Here is a 22,194-nt window from a genome sequence, read left to right as displayed (position 1 = left end):
TGTGCGTGTGAGTCCGTCTGTGTGTGTGCAGTAAATCCTTAGTGTTGATTTAACTCTGAGGGCATAAAAATGTACTGTACCCAAGTGGACCAGTAAGAGCCCATGTAAGGGTCAATTTGAGAACAAGGAATAAGCTGTACCAACGTACATGAGAGTAACTGTGGGCTCGTCTGAAAGACGAGACCAGTATGTTTTACCAAAACTCTAAGGGTCAAGTTTATTCTCCTCAACAAAATGACCGAAAGTACAAAGGCAGGGCATTTAGCCAATGAGGAGCAGCGTTCTTGGTGACATCACCACCAACAAGTGGGGTTGTTCTCCCAGGCCAGTACGTTCTCCCGAATCTTTATATACTCAGGTTATTCTCCTCGAAAAACTGTCCGACAGTACAAAGGCAGGGCCTTTAGCCAATGAGGGAGCAGCGAGCCCACACTGTTTCGTAGGAACAGTATTTCTAGTGTAGTGTAGTGTGTGTGTTGGCCTGCATGTACAGTAGGGGAGGTGAAAGGTACAGCAGGTATTGACGCTTCTATGGGTGTGTCTGCTTCAATTACTCCTCTATACTCTAACAACTGATAATTCTGTACATTGATCTCTCTCTCTCTCTCTCTCTCTCTCTCTGTCTCTCTCTCTCTCTCTCTCTCTCTCTCTCTCTCTCTCTCTCTCTCTCTCTCTCTCTGTCTCTCTCTCTCTCTCTCTCTCTCTCTCTGTGTCTCTCTCTCTCTCTTCTCTCCATAGACACCCTCTATGAAAGAAGCTTTCAGTACAAAGCCATGTCTCTCTGTTTATTTGTACAGCTAACGTGGAGTTTTTTTTCCCCCCCTTTGCATTTAAACCCACCTGGCTCTGCCCCTTCCACCGGTCAATATCATTTCTAACCCCTCTCTTTCTCTGCCTCTTTCTTTCTTCCTCTGCCCCCATGCATCCACCCCTCCCTCCCTCCCTCCCTCTCGCTCTCTCTCATCCCATCTCTTTCTCTCTCTCTCCATCCTCTCGCTGCCGCTCCCCCCGGAGCCTCCATCCTCCTCAGGATCGATACCCCCCCACTAATCTACGGCCTCCCGGGCCGGCCCCGGTGTAATCAGCTGACTTCCCATGGTGCCCAGCGGTGGGGTTAAAGGTCAAATGGCTGTATAGATCTGATCCTGTGATCAAATCACTCTGCTAGCTCGGAGCTTTCAAATGCAGTCCCACCAGGGTTAAGAGCAATTGCTTGGATTTTTTCTTCAGTCTCTAGGAGGTCGTGGAGGTTGAGCGGTGCAGTGATGGTGTTATGTGAGCTGTTTAGATCCTATTGTAAGCGTGACACTGACCCCGCTGCTATACTGAAAGGCTATTTACACTGTATTGGGGGGAAGTACGTATATGGTGGCAGTTGTGGCCCTTTTCTCTTCGTTGGAAAATGGGCTTTTGAGTGTTTTTTCCTGGCTGTACTAAAGATGTTTTTCTTTTCATGTTGTTAGGCACCCATACCACTTCCCATGATGTTCAAGGCTACTGCCTGTAATAGACTGAACAAATTGCATTCTGCATAAGACTGACAGCATGTTTCTCAAGGAGACCTGCAAAGAGTTTTGTTTTGGATGAAAACCCTTGGATTTTCAACCTGCACGCCACCCAAAGGTTAAAATAACAACTTAATCCACTGCCTACAGGCAACCCAGACTGAGCTGGTGACAGCAATGGGAAGGTGAAGTTAGTGCTGCATACTGTATGACCAAGGTTCGGTGATCCACCTATAAACACTTGGTAGGAAGCTTTAAAATATACATACAAGTCAAATAGCTGCCCGTAACACATTTCTATGCTACAAATCAATCTATTTTATTTATTCAAGCTCATCCTTGGCCACAGAAATAACACATCCACATTAAAGGTGTTCTAATAAATGTACGAATCTACCCATTGCTTAAGCTAGGACTACCAATAGGCGATACATACTGACACCAACACGGGTTACATTGAAGGATTTCCAGCCTCTGTGCAAAGCCAGCACATGGTCTTCGGGAGATCATCTGCTGGTAGTTTTCGGCCTGGCAGGGGGGCGGGCCAGCAGTCTTCAGGCCCTGCTGGTACCGCCCCAGAAAGGGGGACCACCGTGGCACCTCATCCCAGCAGCCGCAGGGGGGAAATTGCGGTGGGAAATTGGTGTTGTTCCATGGGTATCAGGCGCTGCTTGAGCTCTGCGGCTATCTAAATGGGCCATTACCTCCTCCCTGAGCTCGCTCACCCCCTAGGAGGGGATCTCTGGGCTCGTCTGCTACTCTGTCTGCCTCTTCATGACCACCAAACGACTAAAGGCACCATCTGAACATCGGTGGCTGTTGTTATGAGGAGAAGGTTTTGTTCCAAGATACCAGGAGGACAATAGTAAACATGTATAGATAAGATATACTTACTTACCGATACTCTAACAACATTGTTAGTAACACAATATTAAAACAAACTATGGTTGTAAGGATTTTAAAGTGTTTGTGCGTGCTTGTTTATGGTGTGTTCGCCTATCAGGCACTGACATGCAGGCAGGCCAGCATGCAGCACATTGGGCGTGTAGTGATGTGTTGATTAGTCGTTGTTTCAAGCGGCCAGTAGTCTGAATCGCGGGTGCACGCTAACCTGCCGATGGCGGCCAGTAGTCCGAATCGCGGGTGCCCGCTAACCTGCCGTCACGGGTGAACACTAACCTACCGACGCTGGTGAACACTAACCTACCGACGCTGGTGAACACTAACCTGCCGACGCAGGTGAATGCTAACCTGGTGAATAAGTCTAAACCTTGACCCTAACCCTTACCCTAACCCTAACCGGAGTACTGGGGATTCGAAACCGCGGGACATCGAAATATCGTGATTTTGCCCCGCACAGTCTGGCATAAGCCTCCTTCTCCTTTGCCCTGCTTTCCTCTGCTTTCCTCTCACTTTATGGCCCCTCTCCTCCTGTCCTCTCTCTCTCTCTCTCTCTCAGGCAGTATTCATAGCAGAGTCTCCACTGAGTGTGACAGGTGGAACGGTGATGATTAATTTGGCCGGTCGTTTTAATGTGCTGCAGGATGCGCAGCGCTTATTGTCTTCCCCCCACCTAGTAGCGTGTCTGTCGGAGTCTGCCAGTGAAAAATGTTGCTGCGAATCTAGAGATCCATTCCAACCTCCCAGCATTCCCTCTGTCTCTTTCTGTCTCTCTGCGTATTATTCTTTCCTCTCTCTCTCTCTCTCTCTCTCTCTCTCTGTGCTCATTTTAAACCTGAGGTATGGCCACGTTGTCATGGGGAGCCAATGCAGGTCGAGGCCTCTGATTCCAGCCAAGGAAGAGGCCCCACTGGTGGAATAAATTAACTGTCTCTGAAGTGTTGAAAGCTGTGTAAATGTCAAACGCATCCATCTGATGTGCTGTGGCTGGGTGAGGGGGAGTGGAAATGCTGTGTGTGTGTGTGTGTGTGTGTGTGCGTGTGCGTGTGCGTGCGGTAGGTGCTTATGTGCATGCCATCCGGTGAAGTCAGTCCCTCATTCCCCCCTCAGTGTTTGGTGGTTGCCAGGTGCAGATGTTGCTGCTTGCTGATTGCTCTGTGAAGAGCCTGCCAGGTTTTTTCCTTTTTTGAGCAGTGGTCACACCGTCTCCCATACGCGACCGTGTGTCTATGTGTAACGGAGGTGTTCCGAACCTCCCCACCCGGTTTCGAACCCAGGTCTCCCGCGTGAAAGTCCAATATCTTAACCACTAGACCAAAGAGACATCTCTTTGATCCGGGGGAGATACTAGACTTTTGAGGCTTCAAGGCTGGGGCTGCGACTCTCTCCGTCACATATGCGTGTCTGGAGCCTGGCCTGTAATACCGCTGGGTGACCAGCGATGTGCTGTTGAGCAGGCAGAAATACAGGTCTACAAGCTCAATGCACAGCATCGCAACAAAGTATATTGGCCATAAGTGGTTAATTAGTGTGGTTGCTGTAGGCAACACTCTATTGTTCTAGATCCGAGAACTTTTATACCAGCCACAGTTAACTATTTTTTGAGCGGTGGTAAACCGCTCCATAGAGTGGCTGTGCGTGTGTCTGTAGCCCTTTTCCTCAGCGTTTTGCCATAGCAAAATGTTTGTACGTAGCATCATGTTTGTCTAGTGATGTCATCATCATTTCTTCTTTCCTGTCCCTTTTCTGATTGGACAATTATAATATCCAATCAGACAGGAGTGACATCACAACATGTAATATAAATGGCAAGACAGAATTAATCAAGAACAGAGCTTTCTAGTATATCGTCGCTGTCGGGCAGAAACCTTGTATCTCCAAGTTTCAAATGTGTAAACTTTTTCGCAAAGCAAAGCCCTGCTTCATCATACAAGGCCGTCGCACAAAAGTAGTGAAAACAGCAGATCTACATCGGCTGTTTTCACTAGTTTAAATCATTTTTAAAATGATAAATACAAAACAAATGGATTTGGACATACAAGGTTTCCACCCGACAACGACGAGATGTAAGTGTACAAATGGAGCAGTAGGGTCAGTGTATGAGAGACAGAACTGCAGTGATGGACAGAAAGGGAAGGATTTGTGCATGATTTTATGAAGCATGGTTTTATGTCCCAGCTTGCCCGCTGGCCAAGCAAGTTTCTTGGCAGTGTGTTTTTTTTTGTGTTTTACTGTTCGGGAAGGCCTTGATTAAAATCTCTATTCCAGTTTATACTGTCAGAGAAGGGCAATGTACCAAACATTGTCACACGGAAATGTGCACTAGGTTTACAAACACTGAAGCATACTGTATGCACGCGCACGCACACACGCACGCGCGCACGCGCACACGCGCACACGCGCACACGCGCACACACACACACACACACACACACACACACAGCCTAGAAACAAGATAGAAATGCAGAAATGTATTTGCCCTCTCAGCGGATTTGGTCTGGCACCGCTCAGTTGTGAGTGGATTTCACTCCCTCCGAACTAGTGAGGGACCAATCAGAGCCCGGTATGCAAATATGGGGCAGCTTTATCACCAGAGGCATTTTGTTATTATTCGCCCCTTGGAAATGCAGGTTTCCATAAAGATTCCAGACTAATATCTACACAGGGATATTAGTCTGGCCATACCATACCAGGCTGAAGGGGAGCATACACTGAACATGTTCACCGTGCGGCAACGCTGGAAAAATAGAACAGCGGCGTATCTGCACGGCAGGCGAGGCGGCAGACCGGCGGCTGCTTGCGTCTGACGCTGCGGGTTAGTTCATTGAAAATAATGGGGCCGTATGTTTTGACGCGCCGCTTCCGCGCCGCCTCCGCGCCGCCTCCGCGCCGCCTCCTCGTCCGGTGTGTTTTCCCCTTTACACACACGCGCACACACATACACAGTATGCACATGCTTGTGCACCCATACGTACATTTATTTATTTCCTTTGAATTTCTTGCTTTTCAGTTCCTTTCCACAGAGCCTGTCCTCTCTCGCCCCTGCTGTGCATCCTCTACCACGCTCCCTCTCTCTCCCTCTCTCCCTCTCTGAGCCCTGGCTAGTATCTGTCTTTACGCTCTGCGGCAGTGCATGCTTCCTGTAAAAGCAGTGGGATAAGCGCCACGCTGTGCTCTTTTTGATATTATTTTCTTTTCGCTCTCCCTTTGCCGGGCTCCATCCCCGCGAGGCTCCATCCCCTCATCTCTCACAGCTCCTGCTGTAACAACCCGGGCCAGTCCCGCGCACCCAGGGAATAGACAGGCCCAGCTTGTTTTTTCACTCTAGCACCCAGGGTTTAGGCCCGTCCCCCACTAATAGGGAAGAGCTGGCAACCGCTGTGAGATGGATGTCATGTGTCTACATTGCAAGAGCTAAGAACACATTTACAACTGGTTTCCTGGGAGGGGTTCCTTTCAGATCGAATTGTTGTTGTTTTTTTAGTTATTTTTATTTATTTATTTATTTGTTTATTTTTTTCATTTAGCAGATCGTCACTGTCGGGCGGAAACCTTGTATCTCTAAGTTTCAAGTTTGTACGTTTTTTTCACCAAGTAAAGCCCTGCTTCATCGTACAAGGCTGTCGCACAAAAGTAGCGAAAACAGCCGATCTACAAGCACACAACGCCTCGCGGTGTGAGGCGTTGTGTGCTTGTAGATCTGCTGTTTTCACTAGTTTAGTTAATTTTTAAAATGATAAACGCAAAACGAGCGGTCTTGGACATACACGGTTTTCGACCCGACAACGACGAGATGGAAGAGTAGTTTGTTTTGTGTGTGTGGTCTTAGAATAAGACGGCAGCGCAGCGGGAGAACAAATGGCTTCTGGTGATTACAGGTTGTGAAGAGCCGGTGAACACGCAGGCTGTGTGGAAAAGGACGGAGAATTAATTTGTCCACAGATGCTGTTGGCTGAGTGGAGAGTTGATTGACAAGGAAGGCATAAGCTTCTCTCACTTTTCTCTTCTTAATGCCCCGGGCGATGTAATGAATGTCTTTTGACAAGTGTCAGCTGGGAAATTAGAGTTTGCAAACATTCCCATGGGAATAGAGGAGACATCGCAAATAAGACATTTTCTTTTCATTCGCCACTTGTGCACAAGCCAAAGCATAACATTATTGTAAAATAAGACGTCCACGCCCAAGAAATGGCCTGCACGCTCTTGACACAATTATTGCTGTCTAGCATGGAAGTAAAATTCATTGTTAAATATAATTAAAATATACTGTATATAATACAAAACCATTTTCTCTCAATCTCAGGAACGTCCCCTTTTCTCTAACACCCCATTCCACACTTAAGTAATTACTCTAAGCACATAAGCCCTATTTTATACAGTGATGATGTTGTCAAGCGAAAATAACATATCTACAAGCTTACAAATCGTCGTTGTCGGGTGGAAACCTTGTATGTCCAAAACCCTTCCTTCTGTATGTATCATTTAAAAAATGATTTAAACTAGTGAAAACAGCCGATCTGTAGATCTGCTGTTTTCACTACTTTTGTGCGACGGCCTTGTATGATGAAGCAAGGCTTTATTTGCGGAAAAAAACATACAAATTTGAAACTTGGAGATACAAGGTTTCTGCCCGACGGTGACGAAATATGAAGCATCGCAACATTTCGGATCTTCAAATTAAGTATGAGTCTTTTCAGGCCTTATTGAAGAGCTGTGCTATGTTCCTGTAATTCTGTAATTATACAACAGCTAGTTCCAACTGCACACTTCGATTGGCCAAAAGACATACCGAGCTGTGCCAATACCCACAATTTACCAACAGGCAAATGACAAATCAAATGCCTCATCACTATAAATATGACATTGATTACTGTCTCAGTAACAATGTGCCAACTAGCTCTTAAAGCCCAGAACACAACCCTGACTAATTCAGAGAATTCAACCCCTTTGCACCATGCACCTTGCACTGCACTTACACTTGCACATTTGGAGCTTGACACACCCACAAGGCATTTGCGCCCTTCACCATAGATCCTCTAAATAGGGCCCGCTGAGTTGAAACACGTAGGCAATACACCCATTTATTAAAATGTTGGCCTACAATTATTGAATGCTTTAACCAGTGAAAAATAGCAGATATACAAGCTCACAGCGCGGCACCGAGTGCTGCGCTGCGAGCTTGTAGATCTGCTATTTTTGAAAAAGTCGTAAAAATGTGTGCAAATCTTTGAATATATGTATTTTCAAAGCGAACGTTTGTAACTAAAATTTTGTTTCTGGGTGGTCCCTGGAACTAAATATGTTGAATGGGGGTCCGTGGCCAAATAAATATCATTTTGGGGGTCCTTCACATGAAAAGGTTTAAGAACCACTGACATAGTCTCTCAAGAACAGACTAACTGAGCTCCAGTTAAGTGAAAAAGGACCTTTTCTTTGACGATGGCTGGCCAGATTGCTGACAAATTCAAATTTTCACGTTTTTTAAAAAATAGCAGATCTACAAGCTCGCAGCGCGGCAATCGGTGCCGCACTGTGAGCTTGTATATCTGCTTATTGTCACATGACAAAACCTCTCTCTCTCTTATTGGTCTTATGATGTGTCCTTGGTTCCAAAGAGCAACCTATTTTCTTTCTACACCTGCATGCGTGAAGAAGCGCTCCTCTGCCAATCTACTGGCAGAGTAGCATTGCATTTGTGTCTCCCTATTGGTGTGTGTGTCCTTGTTCTGAGGCCTTGTGCAAGAGCCGCTAGATCGGAACAATCAGCACTCTGGCATGTCTTGAATTATTCTGCAGATGGAGACACAAATGCAACGAGAGACCTTCGCGTGGGCGGTTGGAGCCACTACATCTCCTCTCTGTTAAGGAGAAAGTCACTTTCTATCCGCCGCTTTCACAGAACAGGATGATTCAAGGGCACGCGGCTAGGTCTTCAGCGTTCATGTATCCATTAAGTTCACTCTCAGATAGAGATGGGACGATAAGTGATGTTATCGTTTATCGTGATTAAAAAACACTCGCGATAATTGTATCGTGGAGATTTAATACGTCGTGATATCGTCCTCCGTCATGCACTGGGATCAAGTCAACTTTTATTTGCGGAGCTGCATATCCGGTAAACCGGTAATTCGGTAATCCACTTAAACCCTCTATAATTGGTAAAAGGTACTTATACGTACTTAATACAGTATTTTTTCACTCTATCAAATGTCTTTGCCAAAAAATAGCCGATCTACAAGCTCACAACGCGACGCGTTGTAGATCTGCTATTTTTTTGGCAAACATCCCGCCCCTGGATAATATGTTGATTATCGCGATAATATCGTAAATCGCGATTTCTTTTGTCACAATAATTGTGACATTTTCATATCGTCCCATCCCTACTAAATTAACACTGAGGATTGTATTGTGCAGCATCAGCAGCCCCCACCCCCTCCTCTCTCTCTCTCTCTCTCTCTCTCTCTCTCTCTCTCTCTCTCTCTCTCTCTCTCTCTCTCTCTCTCCCCATCTCTCACCCGCCCTCCCGAGAGATCTTGGCCACTGAGCCCTTGTACTGATTGCTGTCGTTACTTAATTATACATTTGGACCCACCGCACTCACAACGGAGGGGCTGCTGCGCCTCCATTGACCCGTCTCCCACCCCATTGTACCCGGCACTGACAGAGAGTTAAACAAAATAAAGGGCCCACTTCAATATGTTGCCACAGAGACTTAATTGACAGATTGAAGGCAGTTTTCCATGCTAGGCGGGGGGTTTGGGGGGGGGGGGGGGGGGGGGGTTGGATTTGTACCGCTCCCTCCCTTTTCTCTGTGTGTGTGTGTGTGTGTGTGTGTGTGTGTGTGTGTGTGCGTGTGCGTGCGCGTGTTTGTGCTCTTGAATTGTTGTTTTTAGTCAGCGTGTGTCCTGCTATGAGCTTCACAATGCTGCTAGTTGCTCTGCTTCTATTGTCTATCTATGGCCAGGAGGGAGGCAGGGAGGTGTGTGCAGGAATTACCAACTACCAACATTTGTTCGTCAGCCACACAATAAAGAGGGAGACGGAAGGAAGGGTTAATGATGCGTGCGTGCGTGCGTGCGTGCGTGCGTTGGGTGGATTGCATCGAATGGGATTTAGTGCGATTGTATTTGATTAGTCAGTCAGGAATGAATGCTAGTTGCTGGTTAGGAACTGGTTAGTGTGAACACAGCTGAATATTTTGATTTGATAATATGAATAGTAAATACATTGACAGTAGACCAAATATACTGTTGAAACTTCTGGCTTACATGCTAGTTCAACAGTACTCCTGATTTGATGCATTCCCTGCATTTTACTGTGAAACTGACGTAATCTGTGTTTCTATTTTAGTTTTACCCTAAATCACGGGCTTCCAAATGTCCCTTGTTCTTTCACACCGTATTTTTCCTTCACTTCCTCTGTACCTGTAGGACTGTTGAAAATTAAAGTCCAGTCCTTCACAAACCATTTTTGAAATATCACGAAAATTGAAGTCCAGTCGTTCACAAACCATTTTTGAAATATCACGCTTAAATGGGTGTGATGAGCTCGGTCCGTCCTTGAGGGATAAAACAGACATTTTTTACAGCACAATCAAAGGGCTAAAGGACGAGGTTTGTGTGAATGTGAAGTGATTGAACAGGTTCTTTAGTACAGTACGTAACACAGCACCATCGAAACTCACGTGGAAAAAAAACACCAGAATTTTGCTTTAAAAAAAAACGAATCCTCAGGCTGCCAACCCCCAGAAACCCCCCACCGCCCGCACCGCCCCCATGCTGAAAGCTGTCAGTGATGGGGAGGTTGCACACAAAAACAACAACTGCACTGATTATGAGCTTACTAGGGGGGCCCAATGAATAATTCTTTATGTTTACCCATCTCTCTCTTTCTCTCTCTCTTGCAGTGTGACAGCGAGAGTGACATTGACGACAAGGTAAGACTAGCTCTTTCCTCTTGTTTATTCTAACCGTCACCATATACAGTCGTTGAATAACAAATGTTCTCACCACTCAACTGGGAAGCAGCAGAGAGACAAGTCGGTGTGTTGTTAGTAGAAAGAGAAGAAGAGTAGCAGACACCTCGACAGTCTCCTCCGCCATTGATTATTCGCATTTTACACACCGAGCTAGAAACCTGACGAAAGAAAACAGGTCGCAGGAGGGGTTTTCTCTTCTCAATGCGGTTTCTTTTGGTGTCGGGTTGTAAATAGATGTTGTATTTTGGGAGCACTCTAAGCTTGAAAATAATACACACATACACTGCTCGACTGTTTTTCACCCATGATTTCTGCATGGAACACATTCAATACAATACAATACAATACATAATTCATCAAACAAGATAATTCCTCTGATTCAAATTGTTCTTTATCCACAACCCTTGCAGAACAAGGTTCAAGGTTCAAGGTTGTACTTTGTTGTTACATCTTTTGTTCAGGTAAAACTTGTTTTTGTTTGTCATCCTTCAGACAATGCAGTGGTATATGTAATAACAGCAAACAATATAATAACAGCAAACAGCTGAACCAAAAAATATAAAAGGATAATAATAATAACAAAGACGTACTAGAGAGATTTGAGAAAGGAAAGAGTGCAAAAGGCAAAAGAGCATCCTCAAATGTACATGTGTGTGTACATGTGAACTTTGGGAGACAAAAAAACCCCAATATATCATGAATGCAACATTAAACAATTGTACTCAAATTGGGATTGCATGTTGAGGACGCACCACAACCGCACCACAAACGTGTCGTACAAACTCTTCACAGCTGCACCCCACGACTAACAGAGCCTTGGGGAGAAAAGCCGGCCTGGTAGAGACTTGTGTTCCGAGAAGTGCACCGTTCTCATTTTAATTGCGGACAAAGCATGTGCATGAGTGTTTGTCATCATAGTACCGTTCTGTAATTCGGCACGAGATCAAATGATTCACCGGAGGTCAACAGATAACACACTTCCACCGCATATAGATTAGACTATTGTAGGTCACAGCTACTGTAGATGACCTACTGTAGATCAGCTTGTAGATCAGCTATTTTCACTATTTGCCATACAGAGTATAGGTGGTTAAACAGTTTCCTTTCAACCTAGATGATTGTACATGTTATTACCTAATACATGCTTAATCCCATTTTATTTACCTCTGGATGTCAAATGAAAGAAATCACCTCAATAGTTTGCACCTATTGACTAAATATCAATATACAGTATGTAATGATAATAATCAATATACTGTATATAATGTCACTGTCAGTACAGTTAACCAAAGAAACCCTGGCATCCCTATTCTGGGTGGCAAACAGGCAAACATCATGCCCATATGGAGATCGCTGATGTCATCACAAGTCACACTCACAAAGTCACACTCACTCACAAGTCACACTCACAAATTAATTACGTCCTTGTACGTTGTATGCCCATATATGGAGATGTCATCAATATTAAGGGCATATCTGGGAATGCCCATATTTGGTAATGCCCATGTATGGACATGTTCTGACATCACATTGTTGACTATCACGCAGGGGTCTCCATATATGGGTAACTGGTCCGATATACATCACTGGCCAGATGGCCAAGAATTGGCCCTTTAGGGCGAGGTCCGATATACATCACTGGCTAGATGGCCAAGAATTAGCCCTTTAGGGCGAGGTGGCATGTCACCCTGAGGCGTCTTACTAGTATGTACTGTATAATGTCATTATCAGTTGCAACGTCATGGGTTTTGATCCATGCTCCAGTCAGTTTGACAGCTGTGGGTATGAGTAGTAGTACCAATGTGATTGTTGCGTGCTCTTTGTTTATGGGTGGAGGAGGCAGCCACGCGGTTACACGATGAAGCAGCCTATGGGGAGGCCTGGTGCAGCCTAATTCCCCTGCAGTTTAGCAATTACTCCCTGGTAAATGAATGCGATAGCATGCCTAATCTCCTGTAAGCTTAGCTACCAGTTCTGTGGAAACGTCTGCAGCTCGCTCCCTATAAATAATACATTGATAGTGGGCCTCAATTTGCATTAACTGGAGCCAGGCAAGTCAACAGGCTTTTATCTCTTCATTGAAGCGAGGAGGAATGGAGGCTGCTGTGCTCGTTGACATGACAGGGAGAGAGGGAGCAGACCTGTCAGTCACCATGCGGATGCCAGGCATCATCCTGATGAAGTAGAGAGAGAGAAGAAAGGAACGGAGGGAGGGAAGAATGAAGGAACGATGAGAGTGTCTTATAGGAAAAGGAGGGAATGAAGGAGGGAAGGAAAGGACAAAGGAAGGAAGGAGACTTTAAAAGTATCCCCATTTCCTTCAGTCCACCTGTGAAATACCAATACCATTGCCAATTTTTCCAAACAACGTTTGATTAGCAAGTAAATTGAGGCCCAATTGTCTTCTTACGGCGACTGCCCATAAGTCCAAAATCTTATTAGTCCTACATCTCATTGGTCTGAATTTAGTTAGGGTTAGGTTTAGGTTTAGGCATAGTGTTACTGAGGTTAGCGTTAAGGTTTGGGTTGGGTTTAGGCATGGTTTTACTGAGGTTAGAGTTTGGGTTGGGTTTAGGCATAGTTTTACTGAGGTTAGGGTTTGGGTTGGGTTTAGGCATAGTTTTACTGAGGTTGGGGTTAGGGTTTGGGTTGGGTTTAGGCATAGTTTTACTGAGGTTAGGGTTAGGGTTTGGGTTGGGTTTAGGCATAGTTTTACTGAGGTTGGGGTTAGGGTTTGGGTTGGGTTTAGGCATAGTTTTACTGAGGTTAGCGTTAGGTTTTGGGTTGGGTTTAGGCATAGTTTTACTGAGGTTAGGGTTTGGGTTGGGTTTAGGCATAGTTTTACTGAAGTTAGGGTTAGGGTTAGGTTTAGGTTTAGGCATAGTATTTGTCACCAGGTTAACATCACCAGGTTCTGACTAATGGGATGTAGGAACAATGAGATGTCGGACCAATGGCATGAACCCTTCTTCCTGCATGAAAAAAATATATATATATCTAATCTAAAAAGCTTTAGAAAGGGGTATAAACAACACAAAATGAATACAAGTTTGAAAGTCAGTCAATATAATGAAATTGCAATGCAATCAAGTCATTGCTTGTCAACCGCCAAACGTACAAAAGGTGTACTGTGCTCATGTAGTTGAATAAAAGTGCATCTTTGTTAAAGACTACATCAATGCAGGTTGTTTTCATTTATAACACGAGCAAGATGATGAGAGTGGTGAAAACATCCAACATATCGTTGTTGTCGGGTGGAAACCTTGTATGTCCAAAAATGTATCATTTTAGAAATGATTTAAACTAGTGGAAATAGCCGATCTACAAGCACACAACGCCTCGCACCGCTTGTAGATCTCCTATTTTCTCTAGTCTTGTGCGACAGCCTTGTATGATGAAGCAGGGCTTTACTTTATGGAAAAACGTACACATTTTAAACTCTGAGATACAAGGTTTCAGCCAGACAGTGACGATACATTTCTAAGAAAAGAAGAAGAAAAACAAGAGGGTGAAAACATCATCTGGACAAGCTGTCAACAAAAGTTAGGGAAAAATAATTATAAACGGCAAAAAGAAAACATGCCGTTGTAGAATTGGTTTCCATGTGGAGAAAGACAAACACTGTCATTTGTAATTGCCCACACTCAAGATCTAACTCACCGCCGTTAATTTCCAGGCGCGGTTGTCGCCCAAACAGGTGCCAACTACTCCTGTCGTGCTCCAATGAAAACAAAGACTCCTTTCACATCACATTACCAGCCACCTGAACGCCCACATTGTCACTGGGATTTCATACATTAACTTAATTAGAATATTGCTTGCAGGTGTGCCGTCAGGGTGCAATCGGTTGCACAGGCGTATTTGAATAAAAGCAACGGGCTGGGCGCTTGCGGCGTACTGCTTGCTCGCTGTGTAAGCGAGGCCGTTTTAAGATAGTAACACGTTGTAAAACACGCTCGAGATAAAAGATTGGGCGTGTGTTTGTCTTTTACTCGCAGTGCTAATAACTTGATTAGCATGGTACTTTTTTATGGTGTGTCCAAAGGCCAAGCTGTCTAAAACAGGGTTTGTCTGTATGACTGCCTAGTGCCTACATGTATGTCTGTCTAAAACAGGGCTTGTCTGTATGACTGTGTATCAGTGGTGTGGGTTTTGTCCGTTTTTCCCTGGGTTTCTATGGTTTCTTGGGCTGGTTATAACAGCCTGGAACGGTTGTTTAAGTGCAGCTAAACTTGGCATGTTAGTAAACACGCCACAATTAACAATAATGCAATGTACCTGTATAGCTGACCTGTGGAAACTGGGAATATACCATTTTGTTAAGATGGGGAGAATACAAGTGTAGAGAATTTAATTACCGTATAATACCTTGTTAAATTTTGCATTTGTAGTTATTTTACTGCAATTTAACAACATAATAACCAGCACAGATAGACAAAGGGACATTCATGGATTTATATTTAAAAGTAACTTTTATATTCCCCCCTGGACCCAGGGTATGGCAGCTGCATACCCCTGCCATACCCAATTGACGCACCTGCTGCGTATGTCTGTCTAAAACAGGGCTTGTCTGTATTCTTGCATATAATATGTCTGTAGAATATGAACCCACAAGAGAAGACCATGCTGCTCTGTGTATTACATCACAAAACATAAGCTGAATTAACAGTGCCTGGTCTAGCAGGGAATGGACATGTCATACACAACACATTATGGACTGAAGTTCCTTGGCATGTATTGGCAATGCCACTTAATTTGCTGAAGCATGAGGCAACTGAAGCTAACGATTTCTTCACAAGCTGAAGCTGCACACAATGTAGTGTTTCCCATAGCAAATAAATATTAATTTAAAACATACAAATACAAATTAAAACATAATTCAAAAGAACATCAAGCATTTGGCATAATAGAAGCTCGCCCGCCCAGAGCGTCTAGTCGGTGACCGGCCTACTCGGGAACAATGTAAATAGGGAATGAATGCCCCAACCTTTAATGCAAACCCCATTATACCTGTTGTCATAGGTCTTGACCATCTGTTTGCCTGTGTCCATTTATACCCATATATGGAGATATCTGTATCTGTCTGTCTGCGTCCATTTTATGGAGATCTCAGTATCTGTCTATCTGTGTCCTTTTATGCCCATATACGGGCGGCCGAGCGTCTAGTCGGGGACCGGCCTACTCTGTGTTTGTTTCTCCATCTTGAGCAAGAATATGCAGCCTGCTTGCATTGCCACCCGCCGGTTCCGGAAACCCGCTCATCGGGTCGGGTCGAGGCCAGGCACTGCACTCCGCACTGCGGCGGGGAACCCGCGTGCCGGTGGGACGAAGAAAAAGCTGTTCAAAACATAAGATTAAGATTAACAAATGTATGTTTTAGGCAATTAAAAATGATACTATGCTAAAATAAGAGGCTTCTAAACTATTCCTGTGCCCAGGGGTGTGCGATGAGAGATTGAATGTAGGAGTCTCAGAAGTAATGTTGGAGAACCCAGACGGGTGCCCGTTGGGCGGAATAGTCACCATCCATGTCCAGTAGTGCAATACCAGTTGTATCCGTCTGCACTGGCGCCTGATTAATAGAGCAAAGGGGAGCAGTGGCTCCCCCACATCTGCCGGTCGGGGGAGCCCGCCCCCCCCCCCCCCCCTCCCGCGCTGCAAGCTTGTAGATCTGCTATTTTTGAAAAATCGTGAAAATTAGAATTTTGACCCGATTCTATAAGTGTCTTTTGAATCCTTCTAAGATTTTTTTATAAACCTATGTTCCTATGTCAGCAATCTGGCTAGCCATCGTCAAAGATGATTAACTGGAGCTCAGTTAGTCTGTTCTTGAGAGACTACTATGTCAGTGGTTCTCAAACCTTTTCATTTGAAGGACCCCCAAAATGATAAGTATTTGGCCATGGACCCCCATCTGAAAATATTTAGTTCCAGGGACCCCCAGAAGCAAAATTTGAGTTACAAACGTTCGCTTTGAAAATACATATATTCAAAGATTTGCACACATTTTCAAAACATTTTCAAAAATAGCAGATCTACAAGCTCGCAGCGCGGCACTCTGTGCCGCGATGTGAGCTTGTATATCTGCTATTTTTCACTAGTTAAAGCGTTCAATAAGTTCACCAACAAGAAGCATTCAGTTGGGTTTGGTAAATGAGTAGCAGTGACCTTGACCAACCTCCACCCATGACTGTACCCCAGGGGAAAACCCCAGAAACTCAGGGAGATCTACTATAGGGAAGAATGCTGCCTCTGTGACCACTGTTACTGAAGCAAAACTTGGTGTGGCCACGCTAAATGAGTTGCTCATGAAGGGACAAACCACAAGCTGGCTCCACAACAGAGGTTTTGTGTGTGCACAAACATTTGTTTGATTTCTAGTTATTGAATATGAAAGTCATTACTCTGAATACCATTCCAGAGATTTGGACTCTTCTTACATGTTGTGGACTTGACAGTCAGTTAATTATAGCATATTTATATGCTAGGAGATTTAAAACTCGTGTTGGCTATTTTTCATGTTTCACACAGTTAATTGTGTTTGTGAATGGTGACGCTTGTTCACTGATCATATCTGATGTGGCAAGATATCACAAGGCCAAAGTTTGATATAATTGCTTCACATGACGTCGCAATTAGATATTTTTATTTGGCTCATGAGAATGCTGTTTAGGCTCAATTGAACAATTTGACACACCATGCGAAATACATGTTTCTTCTTGTTTCCATATTTGATTATGGCAATTATTTTTATTGCCTTAATGAAGTTATGGGCAAATTCTGTAATTTAATTTGAAGTGGAACAGTTTGGCTAAAGCAGTTTAAATAATAAAAAATAAACAGTTTCACCCTGCATTTGATGTTTTGCAGTTTTATGCTAAAAGTGCTGCAAACACATAATTCCACAGCAAACTGAAAGGATCCCTCCCTGCCTCACCTGCTATGTCAGGGGTCTCAACGTTTTCAGGACAAGGACCCCTTAGTTGAGAGAGAGATGAAGCAGGGACCCCCACAAGATTTCATATAGTTTCAGAGCACCATCCTTAATATATTTTGGATTCATGTCAATTTCAGCTATTTAGCCACTTGAACCGTCAATACTTAATTAACTTGACCTTCCACTCTATACTTAGTCTCCTCTTTTCCCCCGATAGCCGATCTACAAGCTCACAACGCCTCGCAGCACGAGGCGTTGAGAGCTGGTATTTTTGGCTAAAGTTCTTGGAATATATTATGGACGCTATAGGGTTCAATATAGAAAATATATAAAAAAAATGTTTATATCACCCAAAGATTTGGAGGACCCCCTGTAGTAACTCTGAGGACCCCCTCCCGGACCCCCTGTTGAAGACCCCTATGTTATGTTATCGGCAAGCCAGACAACTTCTGACAGGGCTACTCCACCTCAAGATGGTCATTTTCTTTCATTAAAAAGTAGGAAGGAGGCGAGTGAGTGAGTGAGTGAGTGAGAGCGATAGACGGACAGGAAAAGAGAGAGAGAGAGAGGTGCTGGAGCAGAAGAGGGATTTAGCCCTCCTCCGTTTGTTCAGCTACTTCCCCTGAAGTGTCATCCAAGCTCCATTACGTCCCACTCTGCCGTCCTCACCGGCTCCTCCAATTTCCTCCTTGTTCTTGTTCTGCCCCAGCAAATGATATAGTGACTCTCTCATCTCTGCGTCTGAGAGGTTGCCGTTAGGCGCTATACTGTAGCAAAACCCTCTCTCCCTCACGGGCCTTAACCATAACACTGCGTGTTTTTGTGTGTGGTATATTACCCCTGCCATAACCGCAGAAAAACGCACACACACACGCACACACGCGCGCCACATGCGCGCGCGCACACACAGGACGCAGAGGACACCTAGGTCGGCTAATTCTATTTGGCCCTATTTGCCGGGCAGTCACTCAGGGTAGAAACCCTATCTGTCTTGTGATAGGGACCCAGCCCGGGGGACCATTACCACATCCTGTCTGTCCGTCTAACCAGCAAAACCTCCTCGTCGTCTTTCTTCCTCCTCCCTTTCTATGGCGTCTCTGACGTGCTCATCTGCCAGGAAAAACGCTGTGGCTTCTTCTGACTGACACATTAATTCCTCCCGTCTCTTATCTCACGTAGCCCCCCTCTCTCTCCCCTCCCTCCTCCGAGCATGGAGTGAACGCCATATCGCCGCGCCGGAGTGTCAGCCTCAGCTTCTCTCTCGTCTTATCAGCGGTGGCTCATCGGGTTAGTGGGATCCTCCCCGAAGATGTATCGTTCTGGGAGAGGTCTTCCGGAGCTATAGCTGGCGCACACCGGCAGCAGAAAGCTATGCAGCCACAGGGTGTAAAACTAGAGGACAAACACCATCGGCTTCCATTTCTCAGCCTTTCCCTCTCGCGCTCGCGTCTATTTGTGATATTCTTGTGGGGAAAACGTTGAAGACCCCTGCTATAAAGATTTCTTTGTTTTCAACTACTTTCTCTCCATCTGTCTCTGTGTCTATCTTTCATTACTATATCCTCTCGGCATCTTCATCTCCTCTGCATATTTTTTTAAAAAAGTGAGTGGGTGGTCCGCCACCCTTGGTGTTTTTTTCTCTCTTTTACTGAGACTGACAATAGGAAAGCTAAGAGCGAGACATACAGTATATTGGAGGCAGTCCACACCACAGACTCTGGTAGGAGTTGATAGCAGGCCATGGAGTTTGATAGATCTGACAGTGGAGGAAGATCTTAACCACTTCAGCACTACAGTATACACTTATACCAGGGGTCTTCAACATATATACTTATGTATACGTATATACTTATACCAGGGGACCCCTAGGGGGTCCTCAGAATTACTATAGCGGGTCCTCCAAATCTTTGTGTGACAAGAACTACATGTTTTTTTCTACACTAACCACTTGAACCCTAGTATCCCTATTCTGTGCGGAACATTAGCCAAGAATAGCCGATCTACAAGCTCACAACGCCTCGCAGTGCGAGGCGTTGTGAGCTTGTAGATCTGCTATTCTTGGCAAAGAGGTTTGGTGTAGAGTGAAAAGAAAAGCAGACTATTGGCAGTTCAAGTCGTTCAATGTCTAAAAAATACACATTAAACCAACAACCTACACTGATGACATTGCTGTCAAACAAGTCTAAGCTGTCTCAGAAATCTATGAAAATGTTGAATCTGCACCACAATTTTGAAAACGTTGAAGACCCCTGACTGCGATGATTTGTGAAAATAGCCAAACAATGTGTGGAAACCTTTCACCTATAATGCCATGCCCAAAATAGGACCACCAGGTTTAAAGTGGTTAACACTCGGACACAGCAGTGTAGTCTCATGACCTGTAGAATTTACCAGTCATGAGACAAGCAGCAGCGACAACGGGGCCATATTGTGTTTCTCAGAATGTGGGGTTTCACAGCTAAACCACTCAAAATGAGTGTCCTGCAATACTGTACGTGTGTGCATGCTGCAGGTAGGCCACATATGTCAAACTCAAGGCCCGGGGGCCAAATCAGGCTTGTGAATGAATTATCTTTGGCCCAGAGGATGATATTTAATTACTATTAGAACTGGCCCACTGGTATATTGCACATGCAATACCAGGGATTCGAACCTCATGAAAGTCCAACATCTTAACCATCAGACCAAAGGGATATCCCTATGGACGGTGGGAAATATTAGACTTTTTGATGCCATCAGGCTGAGGCAGTGAGTCACTCCATAATAGTCCCACAATGCACTGCTAGTGTATTGGCGCGTATCGAGGGCCCGTGACTACAAGCCCACGTTTAAATAAACATCGAACCAGTCCGGCTCTCGACTTGTACCATTTTTTAAATTTTGGCCCACTGTGTATTTGGTTTTGACATCCCTGAGGTAGTCAGTCCATCTCCCCTCTCCACAGCCTTGCATGGTCTCTACGTCAGTGGTTCCCAACCGTTTCTGGACCAAGGCCCTCTTGGAAATCTGGAAAGGGTTCGCGGCCCACCCTGCTGCGTTAAGTGGTCAAATGGGTGGGCATCGTGAATGTTCAGACTGAGTATGTTTATCCATCAATTGATTGTGTTCCGGCTTGGATTGATGGAACTAATGTAGCATACTGTAAGTTCACATGTATCTGTATCTCAAAGAAAGAAACATTTTCCAAGGTTTTAAAGAAAAAAATATTGCTTTTCGTTTTCACATTCATTAGGCTACAATTGACTTGTTAACAAGTCATTTCGAAATGCATCGGAAATGCATCGGTTTGAAATGCATTTGAAATGCATCGGTTTGTTTGACTTAAGCAAGTGAAACTTGTTTACCTATTGTAAACCCTAGCCTACTGTCTACGGCACCCGGGACTGATTCAAATTCCCATAATCCATCGGGAGACCAGGAAATGCGATCTGCCGTTCAATTTTTTTCAGGAAAATGTGTATATCTCCAGATCACGTTCTTGGTCAAAACAAGCCCATAACAAAAGCAAGGGTGGTCGCAGGTTATAATTGTTCTTTTCTGGGTGAAAGAACACCCGACCGTCGGCTGCAGATTTAATGTTAGGGTTGACATAAAAATCTTTGGTGGTGTTTGGTGGTCCACCAGTGGGCCCCGGGCCACAGGTTGGGAAATGGCTGGTCTAGATTGCTCTCCCGCGGTGGTCATATTCAATAACAAACAGGCCACCCGCCAGGCCGCCGTTGACAGCCCTTAACAGCGTGTATTACGGGCAGGGGGGGAAGGGGCTGGAATGGACCGCCTTAATGTTTCGACCACGCGCCGTCATCATCATCCGTCCTCATCTCTTTAATGAAATTAGATTAAGTGCACCTGGGAAAGAGCTGAGGAACGCACAATGCCTTCACCACCTCCTTTAATCTAAAACCAATTTGCCAGTAATATTCACCAGCGTCCGCCCCCTCCACGCACTCACACACACTCACTCACGCACACACACACAGCGTGCGCGCTGCACATACACTTTACACTCACATCATCAGCCCCCCTGCCTTTGGGATTTGCCAGAGCCCTCGATTCAAAATGGAGGAGGAAAGGAGATAAGACCAGAGCTGACGGCTTGCATTGGGTTCCCCGCGGGCGCTGAGAAATTAGAACTGACACTGGCAACACAGGCCTTAATATGGAGATGTCATTTCCCTCCCTTCGCCTTTGTCTTTCTCCCTCGCTCTTTCTCTTTTGCGCCGTGCTTTCTTTCTCTCTCTCTCTCTCTCTCTCTCTCTCTCTCTCTCTCTCTTACACTCTTTCTTTCTCTCCGATGCTGCTGCGTTTGCCCGGGTTTAGCATTTCTTGGCCCCAACCCGCAATGTTAACAACATCTTTGAAATACTGTATATCTTGGCCATGTTGCTCTAACTTTCAAAGATGGAACCCTTTTTTTCCCCCCCCTCATGTATCTGTTTAATGTTAGGGTTCAGCATGTGGTCCCCACTGACTGAATTTAAGCTAAGGGTTACGGATTTCAATCAAGGTGAAAATGATGTCAAGTAAAAAGTTCCAGCTTGATCATAAATACAACCAGCAGCTATGCTGTGTGTTGTCTTGATGTTACACTCCCCTATGCTTTGTACCGCAGGTCTGGAAACATTTGACTATTTAATTTATAATGGTATGTTTGCAACATTCCCTAATCATACTCAACCACCAGATGAAGTCTGCATGTGGTGTGTGTGTGTGTGTTGTGTGTGTGTGTGTGTGTGTGTGCGTGCGTGCGTGCGTGTGTGCGTGCGTGCGTGCGATACTACTGTATGCAATTGTGTGCACATGTTAACATGCATGTCTGCGTGTATGGACTGTACATTTGTGTGTGTGTGTTTGCATCAGTCTGTGTGTAAATT

The 22,194-nt window shown here is 44.9% G+C and overlaps 1 protein-coding gene across 4 annotated transcripts in view; it reads left to right on the top strand.

The window, feature by feature from the left end:
* The window catches only part of fbrsl1 (fibrosin-like 1), a 529,581-nt gene that overhangs the window by 327,235 nt on the left and 180,152 nt on the right, over positions 1-22,194 (top strand). For all 4 annotated transcript variants that reach the window (XM_080739442.1, XM_080739441.1, XM_080739440.1 and 1 more), the window contains exon 5: positions 10,312-10,341. In XM_080739442.1, the coding sequence (XP_080595568.1) occupies positions 10,312-10,341 (30 nt within the window). The remainder of the gene's footprint in view (positions 1-10,311; positions 10,342-22,194) is intronic.

Source organism: Nannobrachium achirus (genome assembly GCF_963921795.1).
Source record: "Nannobrachium achirus genome assembly, chromosome: 12".
Taxonomy (NCBI): domain Eukaryota; kingdom Metazoa; phylum Chordata; class Actinopteri; order Myctophiformes; family Myctophidae; genus Nannobrachium; species Nannobrachium achirus.
Note: the sequence above shows the minus strand (reverse complement) of the source record. Positions and strands in the feature narration are given on the sequence as shown.